General features: G+C 45.0%; 1 protein-coding gene across 1 annotated transcript in view; it reads right to left on the bottom strand.

The window, feature by feature from the left end:
- The window catches only part of PPEF1 (protein phosphatase with EF-hand domain 1), a 387,937-nt gene that overhangs the window by 95,191 nt on the left and 271,857 nt on the right, over window positions 1-20,889 (bottom strand). Inside the window, exons 12-13 of the mRNA XM_078656153.1 lie at window positions 9,582-9,724; window positions 1,770-1,876 (exon numbers count right to left, since the gene is read on the bottom strand). Of these exons, the coding sequence (XP_078512279.1) occupies window positions 1,770-1,876; window positions 9,582-9,724 (250 nt within the window). The remainder of the gene's footprint in view (window positions 1-1,769; window positions 1,877-9,581; window positions 9,725-20,889) is intronic.

Raw genomic sequence — 20,889 nt, 5'->3', positions numbered from 1 at the left:
GAGTTGGTGGCTGAAAGCAGTTTGGTCCTTGTAGGTCACTGCAGGTGGTCCCTGGGTTTCCCTCCCGCCGGGCCAGATCAGTGGGCTAGATCAGAGTCCCTCACTCAGCTTGGTGGGCAGCGCTTAAGCCCTGTTACCCCCAGTGGCATAGGTTCCCCTCTAGGCCCTGCCGCCTAAGTCTCCTGCGTAGGTTCCCCCAGGTCAGTGATGCCCCAACCATCTAAAAGATTTCCCTCCTTTCCTTAAATATGCCCAGGTCAGGTGGCCACTCTTTAAGGCGGCAAACGAAGACCCCTCCCCTATTCCGGAAAGTTCCAGGAGCTTCCTTAGTCTAGCTATGGGCAGAAAAAGGCGGGCTGGGGTTGCAACAGTATGTAAGGGTCCCAGCCGGCTCCTGCCTACTAGGGTGCTACTAAAAAGACCACTCCACAGTAGCAGGGGCCTGTGGCAGCCATGTTGGAAGAAGAGAGCACCTGCACCTTAGTATTGATTAGCAATAGTAAGGCGCCCGGAGACCTAGGGCCAACGAAAAAGAGGGTGGAAAAAATACGGCAAGGGCGAAAAAAACAGGGAAAGACCACCCTAGGGCTGACAGGTCTAACAATTTCCATTAAAAAGCTTCCATAAACAAAAACAAATTTATACTCCAACTAATAAAAAGAGTTCTAACCTCACAAAGGTAATCAAATCCAACTGTCTGTTCCAACCAGTAGCATATTTTACAATTACATACATGTAGGCCTAAAACAACAAAATACTCTAGCAGAACAGAAGAAATGAGTGGGGGAAATAACCCCAAAAGCCCAGGCCAGATGAAAAAGCATGCCTCCCTCCCACCTGAAATTCTTACTGGGGAGAGCAGACAGCCAGGCATAACAACATTGAATGATAAAAAAAGAGGCAATATAAAGTGGTTGTCCCATTAGCCCTCAAGTAAAACCCCGCCCCTGAACATTCACCATCAATTTTGTTGCAAGTTATCACAGACTGTAATGTCCATTAGCAAAAATAAAACCTGGAAGAGGGACTTGAATGTCTCGCTCCCTATGGCTGCTCAGTCACACTTCATGCCAGTTTTTTTATTTCCTTTGTCATTCATGCTGCTAAGCTTGGTGCTTCATGCTCGCTGACGCAAGTTAGGAAGGACCTCAAGACCAGGCTGTTCAGATGAACTCAGCACCTAGTTTGATCCACTGCCATCCCCCCCCCCCCCTCCAGCCCCACAGCGTCTGGAGACCCTCACGGATGAGCAGCCACACTTTTCAAATTCTGATTGATAGATTAATAGATTGATTGTGTAGTATAAAAATCAACCTCTACAGAGAATCATATTTATGCCAAATAGGATAAATGGGAAGTATTTAGGAGCACTGTAAAGATGTTTAACGTTCCAGGTACAATGCAAATTTGCTGCTGGAGGTCCTCCATCCTCCAAGAAAAAGTCCATCATTCAGGCCTTTCCTCTATTTTTAGTACCACAAAGTGAAAGTAACATAAGAGTGCTGCCTTACCTTGAATTAAATATGTTCCAGACATGGAAGTAGAAGCAAGTAGACAAGTCTCTTGCACTGCCCATAATTTAAGCAAGGCTAATTTAATACACTCCAAAAAGCCTGACAAGCAATGGTTTCCGTAACAAAAAATATTACATCGTACCATATTGCTACTGTGTAAAATTCATTGTAAATAAATTCACGCTACTAAATGAGAAAGTAATAGCAATTTGTATCAAAATAAAGCCACCACTGTGTTCTTAGCTACAGTGTTACCTGTCTCTTTCTCATCATACTTCCGAAAAGCTGTGAGGAGATCAGATCTGTGTGCGTACAGTTTCTCTCTCAACGACCTCAGAGCAGCTCCTTCTGCTACACTCAATCTAAGAAGGAAACAAAAGCAGTAATGGGTCAATGCTGACATTTTTCACTGTTATTAATCATTTATTCATATTGAACTCTTATTTATTGGTTGATCTAAGTGTCCCCTCCCAGTACATATGACACTGTCCTTTCTATTTCTTTAAAGTGAACTTGTTGCATAGGCGTTGGGAGTAGAGGTGCGGCAGCACCCTCAAAATAACCGTGCTGGAATTCAGAAGGTGAATGAGCACTACAGATGCCTTCAAATTTTGTTTTTATCTTGTCACATTTACTGTCCATTCAAAGACAGCGATCAAATGTCAGGCTACATTATATGACAAAATGCTGCTTATTCTGTTAACATGTTGATTGGTGTTTACTTTTCTTTCTTTGACTGCAGAGTTGGAGGATTTTGTAAAGTCTTCTATCCAACAAAGGTGCTGGGATACAGGAAGAGTGAAAGGAAGGCAGTAAAATGTAACCCTGGGCGTAGGACTACGCTACGCTCACGGAGCATGCGTAGTTTGCGCAACTATGAGCTACGCGAATTGCGCGTAGCACAATGCAAAAAAGCGTAGTTTAGCGGGCCTTTTTTTATGCTTGCTTGCAGTCCTCAACGTCAAGTTGGTGACCGCAAGCAAGCAAAATAACATCCCGGTGAGACTTTTTCCTCGTTCGCGATCAGCAACATCAAGTTGCCGATCGCGAGCGTGGAAAATAAACCTCCCGGTGAAATTTTCAACGTGGGGAGGTCAGGTTTCTCATTACGAGTGGTCACGTATGCTCGCGACCGCTCACGATGAGAAACTACCAGTCCGCATTGAGAAAGCTGCCGCTCGAGTACAAATCTACACGAGCGGCAGAAAACGACCGCTTGCAGTGTGCAAGATGTGGTTTGCACTGATTGCACAGTGCGGACAAGCATCCGGCACTGTGCAATCAGTGCGAACAGCATTTTGCACAGTGCACTATGCAGTTCGCGTAGCTACACGTAGCTTTCGTAGTGCGAAGTGCACTCGCTTAGCTACGCATAGCACTACTACACGAACTACGCCCAGGGTTACTGTCAGCTTTTTCTAACACACAACAACATTTAAATACCTGTAAAATAAATGTAAAAATATTTCAAAATATATCAGCAGTTCATGCTTTATTGTCAGATCTCATCTTTACGTCAAACAAATGTATTAAAAAACTGCATATACAAGAGTTACACTATTTAAGCAGATATCGTCATGTTCATGTTCAGGATTTTTGAGCATTTTAAGCCTGGCTGCATATAAAGATTTTGATTCAGCAGAGGCTACACACGTGTTAGAATCAGTTTTACATATTCAGAGTGCATTAACATGACTAGACATCCCCAATGAACAACACAAGGGCACAATCCATCTAGTCTTCGGTTTTGATTAATCAGCGCAAGAAACAGCACATGCTTTTCTGACACTTCTGGATAACCACAAACAAGGCACAATTTAAATGTACAGACAGAGGACGCACATGAAGATGTAAAAGTAGCCATGGAAAGCGCACCATATATTAATTTTAGATATACTGATCCAGCAAAAAAAGGGCTTATGTAATGTAAAAATTGTTCTTGCTTGAAAGCACATTTATGAAGCAAGAAAGCCTGTGACAAGCTGACAAGAGGGTCTGATGTTTCAATGCGATCCCTAATGTGACTCCATTACGCTCCTGTGCAATAGAAACTAATGCTGGCTAAATAATCACAAGATTATGCCGGCAATCACGCAAGCCTAGATGGATTAGAGATCTCTTGATGTAAATCAGACACGGAATCCATAGGCCCCGGGACAGCTGATGATATCACTGAGTGAGGCTCTGTATGGGAACATCTCTTCCGTTGACCAGGTCCGAAGCCAACCTAAGTCTGCTCTTGGGTTTGAAATCTCAGCAATTGGCTTCAGAGCAAGGTCTAGTTCAATGACAGGAAAATCAGACAAAAGGTGCCCTTTTAGTGCACCTAAGTATAGCTTAATCAAAAGGGTACTCTTTCAAATTAGGGAGCCCCACTAGTTGCCGTCCACCAATCTGATTGCACGATAGTCAGATTCTTTGACTCCCTCATGGCACATTCTCACCCAGTTTTATATTCTCCCTGAAATTCTTCTAGAGATAGATAGCCATAAATTTGGTCTTCTAAACATTAATTTCTAAACCATATGTATCACAAGATAAAGAAAACCTTTGTAAAAAGATTTGTAGGCCCCTGCGAGTTTTAGAAAACAGAAGAGTATTATCAGGGAATATTAAAGCTGGAACCTTCTGACCACCAAAGATTGAAAAATCATTTTCTCAATCTATCAGGAAGTCCACAGAACCATTTATGAAAAGCAGAAACAATATTGAGCCAGGACACATCCCTTACAAATTCCTTTATCAATCTTAATATTTTCAGTGAGTTCGCCATTTGGGCCTCATCTGACATGAGCATAATTTCCCTCATTAAGGTGTATAATTAATATTAGCAGATCTTGTGGGACTCCCATAGAGGCTAGGACACCCCATAGTTTAGATCAAGGGACCAAGATAAAGGCGGCCGGGAGATCAGCAAAAGTAACATAGAGGTTCCCCCATCGAAGCCCACCACCATCTAGTTGGTCATGAGAAAGCAAAAGACCTGGTTTACGGTTCATGTTTGCCTCCTAAATCCTGCTTTGTTATGATTCAGGATAGTATTATCCATGATCCAATCAGTCAACTTGTAAATTAGTTTCTTATAAAGTGTTTTGTACAGATTTTCCAAGAGACTAATAGGACGGTAGCTTGCTGTAACATTATGGCAACCCTTTTTAAAGACAGGAATAATCTCTGGCCATTTTATGAAGGGGTAATTGGCACACCGGCTGCAATAGCATTGGAAATGCAGTTAATGTCTGGGATCTAGACAAAGCCAGGAGCCTTCCCTCGTCTCTGGGAAGCAACTGCTTTCTCTGTATCACCCAATTAAAAAGTACTGGGATGGTCAGTGGCATTCTTAAACAAAGTAACAGTGCATTCACCTTGATCTTCCATAAGGGTATTCAGCAACGAAGGAGAATAGCGAGATTTAAAATGATTGACCTATGCACCTCGGTAAATACGCACCTCTTGTTTCATAACTATTTGATGGCCACCATGAGAGACTATATGCCAGAAGGTTCTGAAGTCATTCGCTTTGGCAGCTACTAACAGGTAATCCCAAATTCTCTGTTCCCAGTTTGATTTTGCGGCATGTATAATTTGTTTAAATTGAGCTCTTGCTTCAATAATTTTGGCACCATCTCCAAGCTTAATGGCTTTTAAGTGTGCTGACTTAGCTGCCCTATGATGCGTGCTGGAGTATACCATTCCTGAGATCTTTGTGCTCTGGTGACCAGTTCATAGTCTTTTCGAAAAAACACTTTAAGTTTACCTATTCATGCATTTCTATATGGCAGAAGTATATGTTCCCAAACAACAGCTGCATTTGTGAGTTTTGTCTCGGTGCTGATGGCCTGACCAGAACAAAATAACAAGGGGCATTGTTGTTCGACCTTGTGTACGGTATGCTGACTAAATCCCAGGAAAGAACAGAATGCAAAAAACGATGGCAGGTTCCGTGTGAAAGTACAGTGTGGCACAAAACAAAATACGTTTGTATAGTAAATTGCGCAAAGCAGAGGACAGTCTGCAACGTGCTCATGCTAACATAGGGAAAACAAGAATGGGCCTTCCCGGGTCATATGACAAGGCTAATAAATATGCTATGCCCCAATAATGGTCCTTGTCTCTGGTCACATATCGTAAAATGGAAGAGGGTTCAAATGCTATATTGAAGTCACCTGCAATGATAACAAAGCAACTATCAATATGCAAACATAATAGATTATCAAGTAGTGGTCAACTCCTGTGAATACTTGTGCTTCTGTAATAAATATTTCTATAAGAAGCGTCTTCTCACACTCACATGTTATTACTAGGCACCGTAAGTCAGGTCAGGAGAAACTATAAACAGCCCCTTTAACAGTGCATGACAATGTAATTCTCAATCAGACTAATAAGTCCTCGGAGGCTTTTCCAGAACGTGTCTGGACTGCAGGGGTTGAAAAACTTCAGTAAGCGTGTCTGTGGAGAGTCTCCATGGCCAATGTCTCTCAAAAAATACACAAGTCACACCCATATATAAACAAAGCTAAGTCACTATCATTAACCTCGGATCTTAGACCTGATATATTCCAGCTGAGGATAGATGAAGCTTTCAAAGTGGTGTTCATAGAAGGGGCAGAGGATAGTGTGAAGGCAGGACCATATTTTTTTGAGGTGGATTGAGTTGTAATCAATGTTACACTCAACAGTACCTCTCACTCCTAGATAACTAGACTCCCCTACACTAAATGTAATGCACTACAATCAGTTGACTTGCATTAACAGAAGCAGACCCCTAACTAGATTCTGTTATGTTATGGGCCAGTTGCAGAATATTAGCAAGAACAATCACATATGGGCAGCAGGCCAGAGGCAAATGGATGACAGACGGGGGCACGGTTAATGGTGTGACCATGGCATCGATTTTTACCCATAACTGGCCCTTGTCCCTCTGAGCCCCATTCCTCAACCAGCAGTGGTTGTCCCCTTGGCTAGCTAGTGGAAGACAAGCTACAAGAAGTGGGGACGCCCATGTCCATTGGAAAGAACCCTACATTATTATCCAAAAGTGTTTGATAAGCCACAGACTTCTGAGATACACCCTGGCCAGTAATAGAGGGAATCCAAATAACTTTAGGACCATCTCTATACTTAACCCCATGCCTTGCTAGAAGATCTTCTATTGCCTTTAATCGCTCATAAATGGGGCAAAAGCTACAGCCCGATATTACCATCACTTTGGAGCATAATGACTCAACAAAAGCATTTAAATTTTTCAAGTACGGCATACAGCATATTTTGTCCATCATTGGCAGATTGCATCGAGGTAGCAGAGTATTGTACCTCTATGGCCCAAATTTTAGGCAATCACTACTATCGCTTCACCTGGGGTTCCACAGCAGGCAAGGAGGATTAAGTAAGTGGGGAATGAAGATTCTATAGCAAAGTAGCAGCTTACCCCCTGGGCGAACGAGCCGTTGTATCAAAAGTAGGTAGCTCTGAGGCTACCAGAGGTCTATCAGATTCATCAGCTGGAAGAAAGAGGCATTGTTCTGCAAGCTCAATTTTTTGAAATAAGACCCACAGCCCTCACAAGGAAAACATCAATTGTTGCATTCTTAAGCTCATTGGAATTATTCACACTGATTTTACACATATCCATAATTGGTAATTCGGTGAAGTGCAGGACTAAGTCAGTTTTCCCCATCTGAGTGTCAAATAACCAAGCGTCCAGTTCAAAACACACACAGATTAGTCTAGGGTCTAAAATGCACACCATAAAGAGGGTATACACAGGATCTTGCATGTTATCTAACCACTTCTGGTCAGAAAACAAAGCATACCTTACCATTAAAATCAAGGACTGTCTAAGATTAAAGTCAAATTCCCAGGGGCTTTTACTTAGAATTGTGCTGAAAAACAGTGGCGTAGCAACAATACCTCATAACAGTGGGGGTGGCCCAACCTCTTTCGTACGATGACAGGTGAAGACAGGACCGCCATTGGCTCAGGTGCAACTAGAGCACATCTGTGCAGTGGAAATAGCATTGGGGCTTTATAACTCTAGGGGTGTAGCTCCTCCTCTCTCTAGTCATGGATCCCACTCCAGCCACTATGCTGGTTGGGACCCAGGAGGTCAGGTGTTTCCTGTATTCGCAGCCCCCACTCCTCAGTGACAAGAAAGTAGTCCAAGGGTGTTGGCTAAATCAGCCCCACGAGGGAGTACACAAGATCACAATGGGAGGGGGGGGGGGGCACAGTATTTTAAAAGTTCACTCTCGCCAGTGGGCGGTAGAACTCTGGAAAATAAGTGAGAAAGGGGAGAGGAGAAGTCCCCCAAATCTCTGGCTGATCACAACACACTCTTTCTAGCACTCTCTACCAGTCTGAAGCACACTACCCTGGCCCTGGTTCATCAGACTGACCCACTGATATCATGTGCCATCTTCAGACCAACTGGTCCATGTTCCACTCTGCCCCTGCCCAGCCCAGTGCTCTCAGCTCTTCTCTGCAAACAGACCCCTGTCACCCAGGCAGCTCAAGTGGCCAGGCCCCAGTTAGTTTTCTAGTAAGTCCTGCTCAGCCTCCGTGGCCCCGCCCGGGCTGCCAATCCGCACACTCTTGGCCATTCAGGCTTATTTCTCCAGCCCGCCACCATAGGCTTCCAGAGAGACAGTTGCTACCTTTTCGAGGGGTTGCCTCCTTTTTGCTTGTAAACCATTAAAGATTTTCCCAGTGTGAAGATTGAGAAACCTCTTTGAAATTGCCATCAAGTCCATCCACTTTGAAAAAACACAGCAGAAAGCACAAATGAAGCACATGTTTTTGTAACTCTGAAGTGTGCTGGCAACAAAGATTATTATAGGATCAAAACAAATCAAGTCACTTATCCTAGTGATGTGCAATTGGTAAAATATGTGCTGAAATCCGATTTCCATACATTATCATTTGTATATAGTTTTATTAGTAAAAGTGCATGTCATGCAAATTTTGCAACCATTCCGATGGGAAATTTGCTGTCTGTAAATTACGGTGTACAATAAAAACAAATTTTTAGAAATATATTTGCGAAAGTGTGCTCCAAAATATATCACTGGCTGCATACAACCCCCTTACCACTGTCCTTGTCACTGTCCTGCTGAATGGGCATGTAATTTGCTATATTTGTTCTTGAAGGCAGCAAGTCCATGGTGTTGGAACAATTTTCAGAGTGGGGGTACTACCATCAGTGTTACATCACTGAAGTCTTAGGGATTGAGAAAACTCCACGCATCACACATCATTCCAGACATAGAAAATATTCACCAAGTTTCGTTCTGTCAAGAAACTTCTTCAGGGCTAGTAATCCAGCTCAAAATTCTTTGATAAAGAATTGTTCAAAACTGATATCCTTCTTGCTAGGATTTGATAGTGCACTAACAGTAGTCCCTTGAATGACAAAATGTACCACATGGAGCCTTAACCTTGGTAATATAGCCTTCCCTCCTACTACTAATGAACAATCTAATATTAACTATTTTGAACAATTCCTTATCAAAGATATTTTACCTGGTATATTAGCCCTGAAAATGTTTCTCAGTGAAATGACACACATTGGCTGATTGAATATTTTCTATTTCTGGATAGATGAATAAAGAATAAATAATGAATTGGAACTGCTGCAACAATCTGTTGATTTATGTCTTGTGTCTACTACAGGGCCTCAACCTGACTGCGCAAATAGTGTGATCTGTCAGTAGATGTTCCCTTAGTATTCTCACCTGAGTTCTGTACATCAAAGAATGGATACAGGAAGCAGTATTCTCTTTTGAAGCCTAGCTACTATTGTCCATCTTTTAATGAACGTTGCACCGCACTGCTACAATGAGTTAATTCCTACATTCTCAGGAGGGCCTCTGCTATCAAGTGGTCCAGCAAAGCTCTGCCCGGCCCCCTCACTGTTTCTAGTCATCTCACCTGGATGAACCATTCCATGCTGGCTGCGAATGGCTTGGGGTGAGGCTGGTGGATGGACTCTGAGCCTCGTCAAGTCATGAGTTTGCTGCAACACTAAGACAGGCATTATGGAAATATTACATTTCTACTGCTGCTTCTCACCTCTGCTGAAGAGTCAGCTTACGTGTAGATTTACTGACTTGATACGGCACAAAACGAGGCACCAGATCAGGACCCAGTTTTAGGTAAGCTCCTCTGTTGCTTCCTTCTTCATAGTAGTTGGAGGCAGAAAAAATTGTGACAACCTGTTTTTAAAGAAGAAAAAACATATATTAATCCCATATTATTCTTGGTTCAGTCTAACCTAGGAGGAGTAACGGGGAACACTGCAGAATTTGCATTTATGAATACATTTAAAAGTTCTTAATAATTTTCTATATTCTTCAGTATCCTGAAAATATAAACATTTAGGGCTTGATTACGAGTTTGGCGGTCCTGGAGCGGGTCGCCACGCTACCCCCTACTCCAGGACTGCTATAGCCGTCGGCACACCGCACACCGTCCGGCGGATTACGAGTTAAAGTTTGACAGGCGGTCCTGCAGCAGCTGGCCCACAGCACTGCCTTTTAAAGGCTCATAGGAGAGCTTAGAAAGGCAGCACCACGGACCAGCCACAGCACGTTCTGGTACTGCATGCACTATAAAGTCCATGCTGTCCTGGAACTGGGGGGGCAGAAAGACAGGGGGCACACCATGTGACCCCCTGCATGCACCCCCATGCATGGGGACAAGCGGGGGCCCTGTGAGGCCCCCTTTCTTTCCTCAGCGCCAACAGTAAGATGGAGGAAGAATCTCCATGACACTACTGGCAGTGAGGAAAGTCTTAATATGCTTGTCAGTGCCTCAGGGCACCAGCAAGCATATTGCAGCCATAAACCACCGTGGGACTTCCAGAGAATGAGGTTCCTTGGCAGTTGCAGCGGTCTTGTGGTTTTTCAACCACCGCAGCTGTAATACTGTGGGTGGTCGGCAGTGCTGCGGTTGTTAGACCGCCACCGCGAGTCAGAATTTAGGCCCTTTAGTGGTTGTCATAAAACATATGGTAGACACACCTATACTGGATAGCTGGCAATGATTCTGTCTGTCTTCAATTCATCTCTTTTCTGGTATAATTTACATTCAGATCCATGAACATAACTTTGTAGTGCTGGTAGAGTTGGCCTTCAGCTCAATAACCCTGCAGTGAAAAGAATACTTACTGCACTATGCAAAAGAAGGATGAAGAGAAGTATTATTCCATGGCTCAAATACATCTAGATTGTGCATGAAAACTTTCCATGGAATTTATATCCATCAGCATTGGGATCAATCCTCCAGGGATGCATTTACTTACATTTTTATCGGGTGGGCATTCTTTCGAAGCTAAATACTTTTATAGAGTTAAAGTATGATAGCCAAATTATTATTTTTGTTTGTCGTTCTATGGGTAAACCTGGTTTGTGATTTTGAGTTCACCTATTTACAAAAGCTACACAAGAAATTCAAGAAAGTATTGATCTCTGGGTTCAATTTTCTAATAGTGGAGTGTAAGATTTTTGTGTTGGGGAAGCCCTGCACTTCCAGTCCTCAAAGAGCGGTTTTGAAAATGATACATACAGAATAATCTCAGAATCTGCTCACTCTTGCTTTGAATCAATCAATCATGATTTACTGATCACCCAATAGGATATCCAGTCACTTGTAGGCCCTGGAGGCTTATTCGAACAGCCAGGTCCTGAAGGCCATTCGGAATTCTAGAAGTGAGGTGATGGTCCGGAAGTGTGTGGGGAGGCTGTTCTGGGTCTTTGCTGCGATGTGGGAGAAGGCGCGTCCTTCACTTATGCTTTGATAGATGAGGGAGAGTGAGCAAATGAAAGGGAGGTGGAGGATAGTCTTCTCGATGGATAGTGGAAGTTCAGGCAGTGGCTAATGTAAGCGGGACCTTGGTTGTGTAGAGCCTTGTGAGCGTGGGTCAGAAGCTTGAATTGGTATCTCCTCTGTAAGGGGAGCCAGTAGCGTTTCCTGAGGTGGGATGTGATGTGGGTTAGTCAGGGTAGGCCGAGGATGAGTCTGGCTGCGGCGTTCTGTATGGTCTGGAGTCCCTGTAGAAGGTGAGCGGCGATTCCTATATAGGGGGCATTGCTGTAGTCCAGTCAGCTGGTGATGAGGGTATCTGTTACGGTACGACTCATGTGTAGGGTTAGCCTCTTGAAGATCTTACAAAGCATACACAAAGTAAGGAAGCATGGGGAAGAGATGGCAGTGATCTGTGATTTCATGGTGAGCTTGTTGTCAATGATGATTCTGAGGTTTCTGGCGTGGTTTGAGGGATCAGGACTATGTCTATGTTCAGCTGAAGGCAGTTGTTCTTCATGGATCACTGACATAATATCGACGGATGTTTGTATCTACAAACAGGTAAGTACAAAAATATTGAGTACAAAATATCGTTTACAAAAATATAGTTTATAAAAATATCGACTTTATTAAAAACAGGGTTAAATTAAATTAATAGTAAAAATTAATTACTAAAATATACTTAAAAATACTTAAATTAACTTATAATAATTAAATAATTAATGAAAGTTATAAAAAAATGTACAATCATATTTGTTAAAACATATATATATAGTAACATAATATAATTAAATAATATCCAATATTATTACCGTACGATAGCAGAAGTGTAAAAAATACTATTCCCACTCCAGTGAGTGCAACAGTAGAGAAAGTGTTGGATAGTGTAGGGGTTAAAATTACTATTCCCACTCCAGTGAGTGCAACAGTAGGGAAAGCGTTGGATAGCGTAGGGGTAAAAATTACTATTCCCACTCCAAATAGTGCAACAGTAGGGAAAGCGTTGGATAGCGTAGGGGTTAAAATTACTATTCCCACTCCAAAACAGTGCAACAGTAGGGAAAGCGTTGGATAGCGTAGGTGTAAAAATTACTATTCCCACTCCAGTGAGTGCAACAGTAGGGAAAGCGTTGGATAGCGTAGGGGTAAAAATTACTATTCCCACTCCAGTGGGTGCAACAGTAGGGAAAGCGGTGGATAGCGTAGGGGTTAAAATTACTATTCCCACTCCAGTGGGTGCAACAGTAGGGAAAGCGTTGGATAGCGTAGGGGTTAAAATTACTATTCCCACTCCATTGGGTGCAACAGTAGGGAAAGCGTTGGATAGCGTAGGGGTACAAATTACTCTTCCCACTCCAGTGGGTGCAACAGTAGGGAAAGCGTTGGATAGCGTAGGGGTAAAAATTACTATTCCAACTCCAAAGAGTGCAACAGTAAGGAAAGCATTGGATAGCGTAGGGGTAAAAATTACTATTCCCACTCCAAATAGTGCAACAGTAGGGAAAGCGGTGGATAGCGTAGGGGTTAAAATTACTATTCCCACTCCAAAGAGTGCAACAGTAGGGAAAGCATAGGGGTAAAAATTACTATTCCAACTCCAGTGAGTGCAACAGTAGGGAAAGCGTTGGATAGCGTAGGAGTAAAAATTACTATTCCAACTCCAAAGAGTGCAACAGTAGGGAAAGCGTTGGATAGCGTAGGGGTAAAAATTACTATTCCAACTCCAAATAGTGCAACAGTAGGGAAAGGGTTGGATAGCGTAGGGGTTAAAATTACTATTCTCACTCCAGTGAGTGCAACAGTAGGGAAAGCGTTGGATAGCGTAGGGGTTAAAATTACCATTCCCACTCAAGTGAGTGCAACAGTAGGGAAAGCATTGGATAGCGTAGGGGTAAAAATTACTATTCCCACTCCAATGAGTGCAACAGTAGGGAAAGCGTTGGATAGCATAGTGGTAAAAATTACTATTCCCACTCCAGAGAGTGCAATAGTAGGGAAATTAAATACTTCATATATTATTTCAATAAATATAAATTAATATCTATAAAAAATTAATTAAAAGTAATTACCAATTTAATATAATATAATAATTAATCAATTACAATTACAAATTAAAATTAATTATTACAATTATTTACCTATTAATACAAATGAATTACAAATTAACAATTAATAATTTAACATTTAAAAATTAATTAACAATTAATTCAAATTAAATACAATTAAATAAATTACTTCCCACCCTATTCCCTTATATACCCACAACCCACTACAGAAAATAAATTAGTAAAATTAACATAATTAGCAATTAATCAAGTAAATAAAATTAATTGGCAATTCAAATTTAATTAATTACCCATAAAAAATTATTTTACAATTAATTCTAAAACAATAGCAATAAATATTTTAACATATTTAATTAATTATAATTAAATTACTTCCCACCCTATTCCCCTATACACCCACAACCCGCTACAGAAAATAAATTAGTAAAATTAACATAATTAACAATTAACCAATTAATTAAAATTAATTGCCAATTAAAATGTAATTAATTACCAAATATAAATTAATTAACAATTAATTAAAAATGAATACCAATAAATACATTTACATATTTAATTAATTATAATAATTAAATTACTTCCCACCCTATTCCCCTATAAACCCACAACCCGCTACAGAATTAAATTACGCAAAAATTAAAAAAACAAATTTCATTAATTTAAATAAATTATAACATAAATACACACTTTTCACACATATAATAACATAAAAAACACTATAAAAAATTTGATATTATTAAAAATTCGATAATTTTAATAACCTATATTATATACTTCGATATTTTAACTGTCTATATTTTTAACATTCGATATTACATTACTTACCTTAAAAACAATATTTTTGATGTCTATATTCTGTCCAGTCGATATAATGTCCATTCTATATTTAAAACTCGATATTATGTCCATTTGATATTTTGTAGTCGATATTTTGACTGTTTACCGTTCTTCATCAGTCAGCGACGTTTGTCATGCATCTTTGGAAGTTGGTTCAGGTGGTAGTGGAGTTGTCGGTGAATGATGGATGAATTGGATGTCATTTGCATAGGAAATTATGTTGAGACCGTGAGATCTGATGATGTTAGCCAGCAGGGTCCTATATGCATTGAAGAGCGTGGGGGAACATGCAGGTAATCTCCTTGGGTTCAGAGGTGAAAGGTGTGAGGTGGATCCTCTGGGTTCTTCTGGTGAGGAAGGAGGTGATCCATCTGAGCATGTCCCCTTGGAAGCTAATGTGGTATAGTCTTTCAATCAGTGTGTGTTGGGATACGGTTTCAAAGGCTGCCAAGAGGTCAAGGAGGATCAAAGCTGCTGACCCGCTCGGTCGAGGAGTGTTTGGATGTCGTCAATGGCTGTGATCATGGCAGTTTTGGTGCTGTGATTGCTGTGGAAGCTGGATTGGGAGGCGTTGAGTAGCTGGTCCTATTCCAGGTGTTTCATGAGTTGATTATGGGTGATCTTTTCTAGTGCCTTCACTGGGAAAGGAAGCAGGGAGATTGGCCAGTAATTTTTTGAGTTTGCTGGTGTCGGCGAAGAGTTTTTTGAGTAGTGGTCTGACTTCGGTGTGTTTCCAAGCATCAGGAAATGTTGCGGTGGTGAGAGAAGTGATGAGTAGGTTGGTGAATTCTTGGTCGATCCTTTGGTTTCAAAGGTTGAAGATGTGGTGCTGGCATGGGTCCGCTGCACTTACCCCCCCCTCCTGAGCACTTCGCGCTGCACAAACCCCCGGGAGGACAGCTGAGCAATAGGCTGCCACCGGAGAGTGTTTGTTACTAGCGACGCCATTCTGACCACATTGGCCACGCCTACCGGACAGGCCACGCCCCCCTCACGCGTTCCTCACTATAAAAAGCGCGCTGAACACTAGCGCCTAAAGCATTAAAATCGGAACCTCCTGAGGCTTGAGCCGGGAGTAGAAGCGGAAGCGCTGACAAATTTTAAAACTGAATTGCTTTGTGTTTTAACCCACCTCCGCTGCACTTACCCCCCCCTCCTGAGCACTTCGCGCTGCACAAACCCCCGGGAGGACAGCTGAGCAATAGGCTGCCACCGGAGAGTGTTTGTTACTAGCGACGCCATTCTGACCACATTGGCCACGCCTACCGGACAGGCCACGCCCCCCTCACGCGTTCCTCACTATAAAAAGCGCGCTGAACACTAGCGCCTACAGCATTAAAATCGGAACCTCCTGAGGCTTGAGCCGGGAGTAGAAGCGGAAGCGCTGACAAATTTTAAAACTGAATTGCTTTGTGTTTTAACCCACCTCCGCTGCACTTACCCCCCCCTCCTGAGCACTTCGCGCTGCACAAACCCCCGGGAGGACAGCTGAGCAATAGGCTGCCACCGGAGAGTGTTTGTTACTAGCGACGCCATTCTGACCACATTGGCCACGCCTACCGGACAGGCCACGCCCCCTCACGCGTTCCTCACTATAAAAAGCGCGCTGAACACTAGCGCCTACAGCATTAAAATCGGAACCTCCTGAGGCTTGAGCCGGGAGTAGAAGCGGAAGCGCTGACAAATTTTAAAACTGAATTGCTTTGTGTTTTAACCCACCTCCGCTGCACTTACCCCCCCCTCCTGAGCACTTCGCGCTGCACAAACCCCCGGGAGGACAGCTGAGCAATAGGCTGCCACCGGAGAGTGTTTGTTACTAGCGACGCCATTCTGACCACATTGGCCACGCCTACCGGACAGGCCACGCCCCCCTCACGCGTTCCTCACTATAAAAAGCGCGCTGAACACTAGCGCCTACAGCATTAAAATCGGAACCTCCTGAGGCTTGAGCCGGGAGTAGAAGCGGAAGCGCTGACAAATTTTAAAACTGAATTGCTTTGTGTTTTAACCCACCTCCGCTGCACTTACCCCCCCCCTCCTGAGCACTTCGCGCTGCACAAACCCCCGGGAGGACAGCTGAGCAATAGGCTGCCACCGGAGAGTGTTTGTTACTAGCGACGCCATTCTGACCACATTGGCCACGCCTACCGGACAGGCCACGCCCCCCTCACGCGTTCCTCACTATAAAAAGCGCGCTGAACACTAGCGCCTACAGCATTAAAATCGGAACCTCCTGAGGCTTGAGCCGGGAGTAGAAGCGGAAGCGCTGACAAATTTTAAAACTGAATTGCTTTGTGTTTTAACCCACCTCCGCTGCACTTACCCCCCCCTCCTGAGCACTTCGCGCTGCACAAACCCCCGGGAGGACAGCTGAGCAATAGGCTGCCACCGGAGAGTGTTTGTTACTAGCGACGCCATTCTGACCACATTGGCCACGCCTACCGGACAGGCCACGCCCCCCTCACGCGTTCCTCACTATAAAAAGCGCGCTGAACACTAGCGCCTAAAGCATTAAAATCGGAACCTCCTGAGGCTTGAGCCGGGAGTAGAAGCGGAAGCGCTGACAAATTTTAAAACTGAATTGCTTTGTGTTTTAACCCACCTCCGCTGCACTTACCCCCCCCTCCTGAGCACTTCGCGCTGCACAAACCCCCGGGAGGACAGCTGAGCAATAGGCTGCCACCGGAGAGTGTTTGTTACTAGCGACGCCATTCTGACCACATTGGCCACGCCTACCGGACAGGCCACGCCCCCCTCACGCGTTCCTCACTATAAAAAGCGCGCTGAACACTAGCGCCTACAGCATTAAAATCGGAACCTCCTGAGGCTTGAGCCGGGAGTAGAAGCGGAAGCGCTGACAAATTTTAAAACTGAATTGCTTTGTGTTTTAACCCACCTCCGCTGCACTTACCCCCCCCTCCTGAGCACTTCGCGCTGCACAAACCCCCGGGAGGACAGCTGAGCAATAGGCTGCCACCGGAGAGTGTTTGTTACTAGCGACGCCATTCTGACCACATTGGCCACGCCTACCGGACAGGCCACGCCCCCCTCACGCGTTCCTCACTATAAAAAGCGCGCTGAACACTAGCGCCTACAGCATTAAAATCGGAACCTCCTGAGGCTTGAGCCGGGAGTAGAAGCGGAAGCGCTGACAAATTTTAAAACTGAATTGCTTTGTGTTTTAACCCACCTCCGCTGCACTTACCCCCCCCTCCTGAGCACTTCGCGCTGCACAAACCCCCGGGAGGACAGCTGAGCAATAGGCTGCCACCGGAGAGTGTTTGTTACTAGCGACGCCATTCTGACCACATTGGCCACGCCTACCGGACAGGCCACGCCCCCCTCACGCGTTCCTCACTATAAAAAGCGCGCTGAACACTAGCGCCTACAGCATTAAAATCGGAACCTCCTGAGGCTTGAGCCGGGAGTAGAAGCGGAAGCGCTGACAAATTTTAAAACTGAATTGCTTTGTGTTTTAACCCACCTCCGCTGCACTTACCCCCCCCTCCTGAGCACTTCGCGCTGCACAAACCCCCGGGAGGACAGCTGAGCAATAGGCTGCCACCGGAGAGTGTTTGTTACTAGCGACGCCATTCTGACCACATTGGCCACGCCTACCGGACAGGCCACGCCCCCCTCACGCGTTCCTCACTATAAAAAGCGCGCTGAACACTAGCGCCTACAGCATTAAAATCGGAACCTCCTGAGGCTTGAGCCGGGAGTAGAAGCGGAAGCGCTGACAAATTTTAAAACTGAATTGATTTGTGTTTTAACCCACCTCCGCTGCACTTACCCCCCCCTCCTGAGCACTTCGCGCTGCACAAACCCCCGGGAGGACAGCTGAGCAATAGGCTGCCACCGGAGAGTGTTTGTTACTAGCGACGCCATTCTGACCACATTGGCCACGCCTACCGGACAGGCCACGCCCCCTCGTGCACCCTCTGACTACTGCCTATATAAATGTGTCCTTTCAGGAAGCGCAGCGGACGAGCGCAGCGGGCGCGACGAATGCGCGCCGAAGGCGCGCATAAGGCAAGCTCGTCTGCGCTCGTCCGCGCCGAGTCCGGGCCAGGGGCTATACCACCTTCTACCCAGGCAAACCAGACCCTGGCCTATAGCTCGGCCGCCCTCCACGACCTGAGACCTAGGGAACATGACTGTCGAAGGTATGCTCTTGATACCACATCCCTTCCGGCCAACTGTCCAAAATGCACTACCTCCCTCCCTACAAGGCAGAGACAACCCCTACGCCACGAATACCGCATGCTCCTTTTAAACTGCCGATCCTTCCCGAAACACAGGCTGGAAATATCCCTCCTATTAGAAGAACGCAAGCCAGACGCACTGTTTCTTACAGAAACATGGTTAACGTCTGACTCTGACCCCGATGTAGTTGCCGCCCTCCCCGCCGGCTATCAAATCACTCGTCAAGATCGACCAGATGGCAGGGGGGGAGGACTTGCAATCATAGTAAAAGATCAATATCACTGCCGGCCCATAACGGAAAACATCCCAGACTGTGAAAACTTAGCCTTCGCGCTGGAGTTTTCCCCCAACCACTGCCTCTCGGGCATCTTGATATACCGCCCACCTGGCCCTCCAAAACAATTTCATAGCAGCCTCCCAGCAACTATAGCACCTCGTACCTGCGCTGCCGCCAACTTCATCGTGTTAGGAGACCTCAACCTACACTTTGATTCACCAGCAGATGTGACGGCCACTACCTTAATTGACGACCTGGCCGCACTACAACTCATTCAACGAGTGAACACTCCTACCCATACAAAGGGACACCTGTTGGACCCAGTATTCAGCAACTGCGCAGAACTCTCAACCGACCCCCCTCTTCCTCTCCCATGGACGGATCATTCCTTGGTGCCCTTCACCTGGCTCACTGAGAAACCCATTCCCGCCACCCCCTCGATTAGATACGCGAGATCGTGGGCACGGTTACAAGTAGATGAATGGACAAGCAAACTAGCGGAAAATCTTCCTTCAAATAATGAAGACCCCTGTCTGGCAAACCAGGAATATGAAAGCTGGATTTTGCACTCTCTTGAGACCATTCTCCCCCTCAAAAAATCGTCGGCTAAACGTCCCCAAAAAACAGCCCCATGGTATACAGAAGTCCTTAGAGACAAAAAGCGACACTGTCGCAAAGCAGAAAGAAAATGGCGCGAAAACTACGCTATGGAAGATAAAACCCGATATCGGGAAGAAATAAAAACCTACAAAGAGCAGATAAAAACTGCCCAAACAGAATACTTCTCGAACAAAATTTTAACTTCATCTTCCAAACCCAGGGAAATCTTCCAAATTCTGCAGTCCCTGACTATACCACCCCCCCCCAGTGTCCACGAGGAGAAATCAACCGCCCAATGTAACGACCTGGCAGACTTCTTCTCGGCCAAAGTGAACAATATATACTCTTCCTTCCCTACCAGTAATGTGTCCTCGTCACCTCATAACAACAACGGAGGGTTAGACCCAGAGCTTGCCTCCCTCCCCACACTCGACCACTTCACCTGTATGGACCTAGAATTAGCCGAATCCATAGCTCGGAAAGTGAAATCCGGCTCACCTACAGACCCGGCCCCACCAGAGACAATGTTACTCGCATCCCAGACGGTTCTACCCATCATCAAGAATCTAGTGAATGCGTCCATTGACTCTGCCTCGGTTCCTTCTGCCTGGAAAAAGGCAATGGTTCGAGCACTAATAAAAAAGCCCCATCTGGATCCCTCGGACTTCGCCAATTACCGCCCGATTTCACTACTCCCCTGGGTAAGTAAAATCGCGGAGAAATACATCAATCTCCAATTGGTTAACCACCTGGAAAGAAATCTGCTGTTAGACCCCACACAGACAGGATTCAGGCCTAAGCATGGAACAGAGTCCGCCCTCCTTATGGTCGTCGAGGAGTCCAGAAGAATCATCGATCAAGGAGGATCAGTGGCAGTGGTCCTCCTTGATCTCAGTGCGGCGTTTGACACGGTCAGCCATAACACCTTACTGAACCGCATAGCAAACGTCGGCATTGTGGACAAGGCCTGGCTCTGGATAAAATCCTTCCTGAGTGACAGGTCGTTCCAGGTATTTGACGGACAAGCCGTCTCCTCCAGCATACCGATGAAGTGTGGAGTCCCCCAGGGCTCCTCTTTAAGCCCTGCGCTTTTTAACATCTATATGAGGCCACTGGCTGATGTAGTTCGTCCGTATGGAGTTAAGATCATTTCCTATGCGGACGACACACAGCTGGTGGTCTCCTTAGCGCAGGAAGCCCAACACTCTCCATCGGGGGGCTTAACCAAATGTCTGGAGGAGGTGAAGTCCTGGATGACGCTGTCCTCACTGAAGCTGAATGGGGATAAAACGGAGCTCATGCTGCTGGGCCCGGCCGACCCGACCTTCTTCAAGTCACTATGGCCCACCTGTCTAGGCCCCCCCCCCGGCCCCGAAAGATAACATCAAAAGCCTAGGGGTATGGCTGGACAAGAATCTCACCTTCAACACCCAGGCCACAAAGCTCTCCGCCACCTGCTTTGGACTCCTTCGGACATTGAAGAAGGTTCTACCCCTACTCCCAATGGAGGCTAAACAAACAGCTATTCAGGGTATAATACAATCACGCCTGGACTCAAATAACGTCCTTTACTTGGGAGCCCCAGAGT

Source organism: Lissotriton helveticus, chromosome 8, assembly GCF_964261635.1.
Source record: "Lissotriton helveticus chromosome 8, aLisHel1.1, whole genome shotgun sequence".
Lineage (NCBI taxonomy): Eukaryota > Metazoa > Chordata > Amphibia > Caudata > Salamandridae > Lissotriton > Lissotriton helveticus.
This window is presented reverse-complemented; position numbering and strand designations above follow the sequence as displayed.